Raw genomic sequence first — 11108 nt, 5'->3', positions numbered from 1 at the left:
GGGTGGTGACTCAGGAATCATAAATCATACACAGTGTTCCTGCTGGTCCAGTAGGAGTTACCCTCCAGCTTTTAAAGTCTGTGGACTTGAACTTGTTCTTTGAATCAGAATTGTATGAGCATTTCAAGGTAATACTCAGGAAGTAACAAACCTTATTTCTCACAGACTCTATACCAAACCACAAATACTATATAGCGTTGTAAGGGGGCTTGCCCATTTCTCACCTTCTCTTTCCTGTGTGGAAAGTCTGCAAGTCATTTCTCATTTCTTGTGTAGCGCCTGATCAAATTGGACGCACAGCTGATCATTTTGTTGATTTGGCCTCCACCTCTGCCTCTCCACAGTGAACACCACTAACAGCTATCCTGTTAACAGCCCTGGCAGGTAAAGTTATTTTTTGTTTTTCTTCCACTTTTACATTCACATGTTTTTGCGTGACATGTCCAACATGTCTGTCTCTGATTATTCTACAGCCTGTAACATCGCAAACACACTAATTGTTAGATACAGCTGAGTCAGAGTGGAAATAGTCATATAGCATAATACAAACATATAGGGCTGGAAGTGATGGACCAACTGTTTGTTATGTTTCCTGTATTTGTACAGTTTTGAATATTTAGATTCTTATCACATCTTACAATCTTGTGCTTTTCTTGCCTTTGGGTCCATGGGAGAGGAAATCTATTCTCATCCAACAGGTTTATGTTCAAATGATTTGTTATATAAGATTGACGATATTGTGGTCATCAGTCATTTCCATAACCGACCATTAATTCTTTCATTTTCAATGTGACAGCATTTGATGGACGGCAACAGTTATAAGATGATTATCTATCATTATTGCATAACTCAAATGTTCCTGTTCTTGAATTCTTGAGTGTGCAGAAACAGAAGTGCTGTCATCATGTTACAGAACAAAGGTTAATTGAAAAAGCACTTAAAGCAGTAAAAAATAGTGGACAGAGCAGCTGTGACGTCCTCCATAGGTTTGTGAAGATCAGTATAGTGCAGGGCCTGACTCCACCTCACTTTGGCTCGTCAAAAATTAGGTTTTTGAGAGTGTGGGTGAAGCTGAGGCCAGCCAAATGCAAAATGACGTCAATGAAACACCCCCACTTGCTTGAAGTTACCAAGCTAGCCAAGCAAATTTTCCTCGCGTTACTCGTCTGAATTTGATTGCGAGATCATTTGTGTTTATAGGAGTTACCTGCGTGAGTTTGACTGTGGGCTAATTAGTGAAGAAGTGAAGCAAAGTTCCCCACAATTCAGCAAGCAAATAAGAGAGAATTACAGTACCTTACAGTGGATTTAGGCAGCTCTGCATTTACTGCTGCAGAGGTTAAGAAGCAAGAGTGAAGGTAAATACTTTTTATTAATCACAAAAGCTTCAAACATTCCCTCAGGGCTGTTCTTCACTCCGGGTGTTTATTCCCCCAAAAGCTCCAGGCTCTGCCCATGGCTGTCTCCTCTAGAGCTCGCCAGCTGCCACAGCTGTCTGCCAGTCAATGCGAACAGGGTCACTTGTTGATCCAAAACACCGGTGTCTGTCTCCCAGTTCTGGTCTTTTAGTTCAATTAACCGCACAGCGAGCCATATTATTTGCATGAAATCTGCATTTAAAAGAAACACCAAAAGGCACCAACATCACAAACACCGCCAAGTGACTGAAATTAGCTGAGGTGGAGCCTGGCAGAAAGCTCCCAGCCAGCTGTCACTCAAAGCAACCTCAGCCTTTTATGCTTAACTTTAATCTAAACAAGTGAGTTATATAAAAAAATTACCCAACTGTGAATCATATTTCTTTAGCATATGCGAGAGACCTTGATCCCAAATCACCTTCTATTGAGAAGAAATATCTAGCAAGCAAAGTCGAGACATCTCTTCAGCGCTGACATTCTCACAGCATCTTCTGCTGTATCTGTATCAGCTCAGTACGTCATTTGATCATATTTGAACTTTCTCATGATCTCAGAGACAGACTGCTTCAGTCTGAAAGTAAAAGTAAAACAACTACATTGTCTGTAGGCTGCTAAGTCAACCTGCAGGTTTATTTTGCTGTGCGCTATATACTAAAGCTTCACCAAATACACAAATATACTGCCATGTACTGACAAAAATACAACAAAAAGCTGCTCTCACAAGCTGCACCATTACACATGTGGTATCTGTGCTGAAATGTGTGTTGTTTGGCATGTGTTGGCCAAACAAAACAAGTTTAAATATTTGTAAATCTGACCACAAAACACAAGATATGAACACAAACTATGGACTATGCTGACAATGCTGACCATCCCTGTGCAGAGTCAGAGGGATGGTCATCAAAGTTGTGACAAAAATAGGGGGGGGGGGGGGGGTCACCATCAACTCTGTAGAGAGGCGTATGGATTCATGTTATTAACACCTTGGAGCCTTTGGCCATGATGAAGAACTTATTCTAGCTGATTGCTGTAGAGCTTGCATGCACAGTATGCAGCACTGGACTTTCAGCACTTGTACCTCCTTTGGATCCACGTTACTAACTGGTCAGTTTCCCCTACTCTCACGACCAGTGCAACACAACCTTCCCATTCATCTTCTCACATGACCTGTTGCGTTGCCTATACCCATTTTGTGATGGTCATCAAAGCACATACAATCAAATTTTAACTGAGCGGCATTCGCTTCTTCTCTAAACTCCTATCCAGCAGACGGGACCCAGCCTCAGCAACCCACAAATAACTCCACTTCTTACATGACTTCTACGCCATGAGCCTTGCCTCCTACCACAGATGTCAGTCTGCATCAACAGCATCCACTCCAGATACAGAATTCCTCCTGTTGCTCAAACGTTAGAAGCAGTGTTCTTGTTTGCTTCTTTCTGTTTTCTCAGATGCCTCGAATATAACCCTTCACTTTGACCCACACTGTCATGCCCGCATTTCAGACTTAATTCTGAGACAGCGCCATGGTATTCTGCTTAAAGTGAACTAAAAACAATAATTTCTCTCAGATTACTCCCAACTTTTACTTCAAAGTTTAATCAGAACTGAATCCTTTGGAGACTCTTGCAAACTACTTGCAATTCTAGAAATCCCACAGCATAACACTGATAGATCCTGTCTTCATCCCTTCCAGACAGACAGAGTTTCGAGCCTCGCACACAAATCATTTTTTGTTAATAAATCCTTTATTATTATTTACACATATTGATGATGGTGTGTGAAACAAATATTAACTTTTATTTGCACATGATGACAACTCCCACAACTGCCTCAGTTTTGCATCCGACACACTTGCCCAGTTTCATGACACCTACAGCAGCAGATTTCTGCCAACCCTCAACATCAGCAAAACCACAACCTAAAGGGGAAGTACAATGTAACCAAGTTGTCACTCTGATGTTTGCAGTCTGCACTGGTGTCAAAGCAGGCTCTAGTGCTGATAGTGAGGTTTAAAAGTTTGAGATGTGGTTTGGAAAGAGTTGACATGAATATGATTATTGTCACGTTAGTTTAAGGTTTGTGGTATTCAGAAAGATGAACATTAAATCTATATCTAGACTAGTGATGGTTGTTGAAAATGCCCCCAAATTTTTGATTTCTGTCATGTTCGGGAAAATAGTTTTTTCTGTCTGAAATAGCAGCAGCTGGACTAATATTTGGTAATTATGTTTTTTTTGTGTTTTTTTTATCATGTTTGCTTTGTACCAGAATTAATTCTGGTACACTAAATAATAATACTACAATACTATAATAATACATTTATTACAGTGCATGTAACAAACGTAATTTTTATATACTAATAATCATCGCCTATTTATTTAAGTATTGAGTCATTCTCAGAGTATGATGTCAGTCACCCTGACTCGAACTCCTGCATTTGTTCTCTATTCACAGGAGGGTCAAAAATTATCATACATCTATTTTGCATTTGTTTAGATTTAGATTATTAATACCCTACTATGTAAGGGATTATGTATAGTTCGGAGGTTGTTATGGAGAAATAAACCCCGACAGGTTGTATGGAATACAACCTGAAGGGGTTTATTTCTCCATTACAACCGACTAACTATACATTATCCCGCTTATTACACCGCTCACGTACGACGGAGTATTAGGGCCTCATTGAGGGAAAAAAAATTCACAAACTTCGAGAATAAAGTCATAATTTTTGAGAATAAAGTCGTAATTTATGAGAATAAAGTCGCAATTTACGAGAATAAAGTCATAATATTACGAGAATAAAGTCGTAATTTATGAGAATAAAGTCATAATTTTATGAGAAAAAAGTCGAAGTACTTAAAACGGGAGTAGGTCGTTTGAATGGTTGTGACAAACAGGTGATCAGATTGTTTACAGAAGTATGTTGATCTTGACAGGTTGCTCATTGTTTACAGAAAAATGTATTGATGTGTTTGCATCAAACCAAAGTTTTTATTGTTTATAGAAAGAAACTGTATTGATGTGTTTGCATCAAACTGAAGTTTTTATTGTTTACAGAAAATGTATTGATCTGTTGTGATCATGCAAGGTTATTATTGTTTACAGAACATATGTGTTGATCATTTGTGATCAAGTTGTCATGGATTACAAAAGTAAGCCAAAGACATTGGATTTCTTGAGGTCACTTGCAGATCTTTGTATGAAGAGATTTTATTCTGACTGTTTACTTACTTGTGAAGTTATTAAAAGATATGTTTGACACAATTGTATTTAAGTCATTTTGATGAAAACAGGCATCTGCTGAACATTTCAAAAGTTAACTCATCAGTGATGGAATAGAACTGACTACCTAAACTTAGTTGCTGCCCTTGTATATTGTGGTACGTGCACTTTACATGAGTATTTCTATTTCACCACCATTCAGGTTTTATTTTACAATTCAGAGAAACATATTGCATCACACATGTAGACACTAGGCTACCAGTATTTGCATTATTATCACTCTTACAGAAAAAAACCTTGTAGCCATTTTGCTGATAACATAGCATTTGGAATGAATCCTTTATATCTACATGGGTGCAGGTCCCCTTTTATGGAGGATGGCATGTTTGTAGAGTAGCATGATGTGCATAAAAATGTTTTAAAATAATAGCTGCACATCAGTATCTCAATTTGGACAGTGCTAGTTCATCTTTAGTACAACTGACATTTTAGATGAATGTGACAGGATGATGTGTTCAAGGAGGAGTCTTTATGTACACACAATTTAGAACCTTATTTGGAAAGATGCTGTAGGTATTTAGCATCATACTGAGGCAGCCTCTTGTGAAGTCATGTCAAACAGTCCTAACACAAAAACAAAATGAACATTGTGAAACTTTTATAGATCGAGTATTTCATTTCTTAATAGTGAATACAGTTCTGTGGCACTGTATGCATCCGTAGGAGGACTCCAAACATTTTCAGCCATTAGGAGAATGCAGAGCTCGAAAAGAGTCTCATCAAAGGGGAACTGCCCTTTTGGGGTGCACTCCTCCTTGCAAACAGCAACCTCCTCAGGTAGTACACATTGGAGTTTGTCCTCTGGTCATAGAGCTGTGGCATAGAGTACATGAGAATGGGTCGTCCTCTCTGCACACCATGGGCTGGTCTTGATCTTATCTGGTGTGTATTCCATATCCTGACAACCTCGTCAAGTTCATCCTGTAAATAAATAACCACTTAACATTAATTGTAATATATATAGCCTACTACTATATACAACCACTGTTGATCACAATGAAAATGCACTGTATTTTGAAGATCCCTTTGCTACAGCGGGAAATAGACTGACAGGAATAATTAGGCCTATTAATAAATACAATATATAATATAATAAAAATACTATACATTTTTAATGTCAGATACTTTAACTTTACTTTCACTTTAACCAAATTATCATTTTAAAATTACACTAATGGCGATACTTTTAATTTAAGAACAACTTCATCCAACACTGTACCTGGATTAGGTTGAGAAAACAGAACTGGACCAGGGATTTGTCCAGAAAGTCCCCCGAGAAGAGTCCATCATCTTTGAGGGTCTGAAGTATGTCCATCCAAAACTGGACACTCTGTCTACGCAGGACCCCCCACCACGATTCTATCCGCTGATTGGCAGTGCTGCATCCATAAATGAAGCTCCCATCTCCCGCATGATGGTCCGTGTGATTCCTCCACAGGAACATCTCCATGTCCCTGGCGTCCATTTTCCGTGCCTGGGTCGGCCCTCAGCCGTTGTGGACAGCCTCCAATGCGCATCACAGTATTTATGAAGTATTCAGCTATTACCTTGGGGTTGCTGTTAGTTGTATATGCCTCCATCCACATTATGTGGCGACTAAATCCGTCAATGCAGCCGTTAATAGCAATGCCATAGGGCTTTAGTTTATCATAAGAATCCATGTGCCATAAGGCGTTGGGGCCTCTGCGGGTGTATTGCAGGCGTCGGAGACGCCCTGCTCGCCGGAGCTCGACTCCCTCTGGATCCAGAATCTTAATTATCAGTCGGATTGTTTCTTGAGACACCACGAAACCCCTCTGAACGACCCCCTGATGCATCCACCGATAACCCTGTTGACCAGTTCCAGCCATTTACTCCTCCACAAAAGCAGCGACTTCCTCCAAGTCCGTCTGGTTCTTTCTCCGGAAAAGATGCATTTTCTTGCATATTCTTTTTAAAGTCCTAATACTTAGGCTATGATGATTTGATGCTGATGTGCCAAAAGATTAAGTACCTCCTTGTTTGTGAAACCTATAGGCTACAACTCCACAAAATCCTCCACGGCCCTCATTTTACCAACTGTCTTCCTCTAAAACAACAGGTTAGAGTATTATGACTTTTTTCTCATAAATTACGACTTTATTCTCGTAAATTACGACTTTATTCTCATAAATTACGACTTTATTCTCTAAGTTTGTGATTCCCCCCCACCCCCCCTCCTCAATGTACTTACGAGTGAAATAAATAATAAATAATCACCCACAATGATTCAGCAGCGACAAGGATTGGTCAGTAAAGCTTCATTTTCACTTTCTCTTTCAAGGCCGGCCTGAGAGAGGAGCTGGACAGCGGTGCTTCTTATGCTTTGGTTGGTGTAACGCGTTGAAAGTCCAGCTGTCTTGCTTATGTTGCTATATGTTGCCAGGGCGGATCAGAGCACCGTCCCTAGCAACGCTCTGTTATACTTGACGACGGTCATTATACAGAAATAACGGACCGTAGAACGCAGCGAGGGACCAATCAGAGAGCAGGATTCAATAGAGCCGTCGGGGTTCCATACAACCTGTCGGGGTTTATTTCTCCATAACAACCGACTAACTATACATTATCCCGCTTATTACACAGCTTACGAGTGAAATAATCACCCACAATGATTCAGCAGCGACAAGGATTGCTCGGTAAAGTTTTCACTTTCACTTTCACTCTCAAGGCCGGCCCGAGAGAGGAGCTAGATAGCGACCAGTAGCGCTTTAAGTCCAGCTGTCTTGCTATGTTGCTATATGTTGCCAGGGCGGATCAGAGCGCCGTCCCTAGCAACGGTCTGTTATACTTGACGACGGTCATTATACAGAAATAACAGACCGTAGAACGCAGCGATGGACCAATCAGAGAGCAGCATTTAACAGAGCCGTGTAATAATGTCGGATAATGACCCCAAACACACCTAAAAAGTAAGATCAGGACCAAACAAGACCAATGAGTGCTGACTTTCCTCTGCAGCAGGTCGAGTGCATGCTATCATTAAAGTCAGTGGGAGAAATACCATAGATATTCTAAAATTCACATGCCGTTTTCAAAGATTCAACTTTTCACTTGTATTGTTAATCTTAAATTATCATGTGTAATGAAAAAAATTGTATTTTATAAAATAAAATGGAACATAGAAGCTTTTTCACTAGTGCTCACTTTTCAACCCTACAGTACATCAATTATTTTTGATTTTATTGTTTTACTCTAGATATTTTGTACTTTGTGTGGTTTTGTATGGTGTCTAATTCAATATCTCCATTCACATTAAATCTAAATCAATCTAAACTGTGTTTACCCAGTAAACCATACATGTTCTGCTCATCCTCACACAGCAACATGAACCAGTCAGAGAACGAGACATCCATGTACTTGGAGGGGTACGACTATGATCCCGGCTGTGATTTGGATCTCAGTCCAGATCTGCCTGATGGTGCCAGGGTTATGACGGTTCTTTGCTACGTGATGTTTTGTTTAGGCCTGTTAGGTATGTTCAATAAGGTTTGACTCTTAAAGAGAAAAAAGAAACATGTATTACTCTCTTAGCGCATTTTATTGCATTAACCAGAATGTAATGAAATTATTTGAATTGATTCCACAGGCAACACCACAGTTCTCTGGGTTCTCCTCCGGTACATAAAGCTGAAGTCTATGACAGACGTATGCCTCCTCAACCTGGCCCTGTCTGACCTCATACTGGCTGCATCCCTGCCCCTCTGGGCCGTCAATTCCCAGAACCTTGCATTGTGCAAACTGATGACAGGAGTCTATCAGGTGTTTTTTTTTTTTTAAATTATATTTATTATGTAGAACACCAAACAATGATTAAATCACTCATATTTTAATATGTAATACTCACAATTGAACAATTCTTGCAAGCAGAATTCATAAAGATGCAAATTAATTATTAGCTATTAAAACCTCTTCCTTCTATACATCCAGGCTAAGTTTTCCTTTGTGGTTTTGTACATAAGGGGTGAAAAGTCATGTTTAAGTTGGTGCATTCACTGCATAACTAATCTGAAATGTCACTGCATAAATGCGAGGATGGAGAGTGCAAAATTATGGCTAATAATCTGTACTTCTTGCAAAGTGCAAAATGTAATAAATGTTACTGCAAATACAGTATATCTAGGTTGTGCAAACAAACAAGTAATCTGCAGTTTCTTTTAAAATAGTGAAGATATTCTCCCAATAATCAAGGTGAGATCGAGTGTTCTCAGGTGAAACAGCGGCCGTGTAATGTGGCTGTATGAAGAATCTCACTGAGGCCTGTGAAGCCTGACACCTGTCACTGTATGCCACATCCTGCTCTGACTCTGCTTCCCCCTCTGCTCCTCTGTACAGTTGGGTTTCTACAGTGGGACAATGTTTGTGACCCTGATGAGTGTGGACCGCTACCTGGCCATCGTCCACGCTGTAGCAGCTATGCGAGCCCGAACGCTTCACTATGGAATCATAGCCAGCATCACTATCTGGGTTATATCCATCTTTGCTGCAGTCCCTCAGGTGATCTTTGCCTCCTTGGAGATAGATCCAGATGATAACAGCTCTGAGTGTCAGCCGCTCTATCCAGAGGACACGCAGACGTTTTGGAAGATGGTGCGAAACTTCAGTGAGAACACAGTGGGCCTTTTTGTGTGCCTCCCCATCATGATTTTCTGCTATGTGAAAATCCTTGTTGTGCTGAACAAGTGTAGAAACTCCAAAAAGGACCGAGCTGTAAAGCTGATATTTTCTATAGTGTGTGTGTTTGTGGTGTGCTGGGTCCCCTACAATGTCATAGTTTTCCTTCAGACACTGCAGCTGTTTGACTTCCTTAACAGCTGCGAGGCTACAAGCAACATCAGCTCTGCCATGAGCTACGCTGAGATCGTTGCACTGTCTCACTGCTGGGTAAACCCAGTCATCTATGCATTTGTAGGGGAGAAGTTCAGGAAGTCATTGTGCAATGTGCTGACTAGATATCCCCAGAGCAGATGGATGCTCAGCCACAGAGACACCACCGAGAAAGAGACGTCCAACACAGTCTGATTAATAAGAATGATAAACACACCTTGCTTCTGCATTAGTGTCTGATGATGTGATGATGTTGTCCTTTTATAAATGTTATTAAAATGTAAATAAAGTAAAATAAATACAGTAAAACTTGATGCTCTTTCCTCATTCTTTTTATAGAAAGTTAGAAAAAAACTTTAGGCCGTTGATCTGTGAATTCAAACCGTTGTTCTGGCTTCTCTGTGTGTGTGTGTGTGTGTGTGTGTGTGTCACGTGTGAAATGTCACAAGCTAAGCACCTTGCCATAGGCCATTGCCATTGGTTAAAATGTACAGACGAGAGACAAGAAAATGCCATAAGGACAGCAACAGCAACACAACTTCTGAAGACTGTGCAAGCCAGGAAGAGGAACAGGATACAGCAAACCATCAGTACAATAATACTGAAACTATGTCCTCTTTTCAGTACACAGGGTTGAATCAGATTGCTTTGAATTGTAGTCAGATATTTACCAAGAATGTTGCAGTGGTTTTCTGTCTAGGTCTTTGAGAGCCTTCTTGTACACAGCGAGAATGGGCATTAGTGTTGTAACATAGCTTTTCTTGAGACGGGGGATGATCATTGCATTCATATGTACAGTAGTTTTGCTGCTGTAGTTGTTAGGCAATTTAAAAAATACTTGTTTGTTGAAGCATAAGGTCGAGCTAAGGAGTTATCTGACATGAGAGACTACTTGGATGAGTTTCAGGCAGTCTTTCTTGGCAGCTTGTAATTATTTGAAAAGAAGTGAGCAGAGCAGAATCCCTGCATCCTATAACAACAACCTCCCTGAGTAACAATTCAGTGTTTGGTTATCCTTCTATACAATTCAGCCACTAACTCAAATCTGTGCATGTCTCCCTACACAGAGAAAATAATTAGCTTCCTATATGTCGTGCTGTTTTGAACTGCCAATTAAGACTGGCAGAAGTTTCACTTTCTCCTTCATACTCTTCTTATTTTGACATATGACATATGAGCTGCAGCGATATCAAGACAGTCATGGTTCCAACTATCATAAGTGTTACACAGGAAAATTCTTACCAGGATACAAAATTTTAAAAAGTGAATGGTAGGGAGCATCACTGTCACTGGTTTGATGTCAGCCAGTGAACTTTGTTGCGTGTCATACCCCTCTCTCTCCCCATTTCTTGTCGGTCTCTATCTCTGCTCTGAAAAGGCAAAAGAATTTAAAAATGGCAGTACTTGAGCAAAAGACTAAAGGAAATAGTAATAGTAATAGAAAATCTTATCACCAGATCCATTTACTTGAAATGTACTCAAATAGGAGTCTAAATGAACACCAGACACTAATCATATCAGCACAACCAAACCCATAATGGCAGACTTTAACAAGCACCT

General features: G+C 40.1%; 1 protein-coding gene and 1 long non-coding RNA gene across 4 annotated transcripts; one reads left to right on the top strand and one right to left on the bottom strand.

Annotated features, from left to right (window-relative positions):
• Window positions 1-5284: 5284 nt before the first annotated feature.
• Window positions 5285-6880, bottom strand: LOC311260391. Its single transcript, XR_014623007.1, has 2 exons — window positions 5923-6880; window positions 5285-5624 (listed from the first exon to the last, which is right to left on the bottom strand). It is a non-coding gene; the product is annotated as an uncharacterized lncRNA (long non-coding RNA).
• An 18-nt stretch (window positions 6881-6898) lies between these two features.
• Window positions 6899-9833, top strand: LOC311260390 (C-C chemokine receptor type 2-like). Of its 3 annotated transcripts, none has more exons than XM_084358155.1 (4): window positions 6899-7360; window positions 8045-8196; window positions 8311-8483; window positions 9057-9833. In XM_084358155.1, exons 2-4 carry the CDS (start codon window positions 8049-8051, stop codon window positions 9741-9743), a joined length of 1008 nt encoding a protein of 335 aa, XP_084214281.1. In that variant the 5' UTR covers window positions 6899-7360; window positions 8045-8048; the 3' UTR covers window positions 9744-9833. The 3 variants fall into 3 exon arrangements, with proteins under 3 accessions (XP_084214281.1, XP_084214280.1, XP_084214279.1); XM_084358154.1 differs by having other exon boundaries at window positions 6899-7633; XM_084358153.1 differs by having other exon boundaries at window positions 6899-7708.
• Window positions 9834-11108: the final 1275 nt, after the last annotated feature.

Source organism: Pagrus pagrus (genome assembly GCF_965226575.1).
Source record: "Pagrus pagrus genome assembly, chromosome: 7".
NCBI classification, from domain to species: domain Eukaryota; kingdom Metazoa; phylum Chordata; class Actinopteri; order Spariformes; family Sparidae; genus Pagrus; species Pagrus pagrus.
Note: the sequence above shows the minus strand (reverse complement) of the source record. Positions and strands in the feature narration are given on the sequence as shown.

Bases quoted from the DNA above. Each gene is read 5' to 3' on its own strand.
- LOC311260390 (XM_084358153.1), top strand. From the start codon at position 7,659: ATGAGTGCTGACTTTCCTCTGCAGCAGGTCGAGTGCATGCTATCATTA. The intron at 7,709-8,044 runs GTCAGTGGGAGA...ATCCTCACACAG, and splicing joins GAGTGCATGCTATCATTAAA to CAACATGAACCAGTCAGAGA. The intron at 8,484-9,056 runs GTGTTTTTTTTT...TCCTCTGTACAG, and splicing joins TGATGACAGGAGTCTATCAG to TTGGGTTTCTACAGTGGGAC.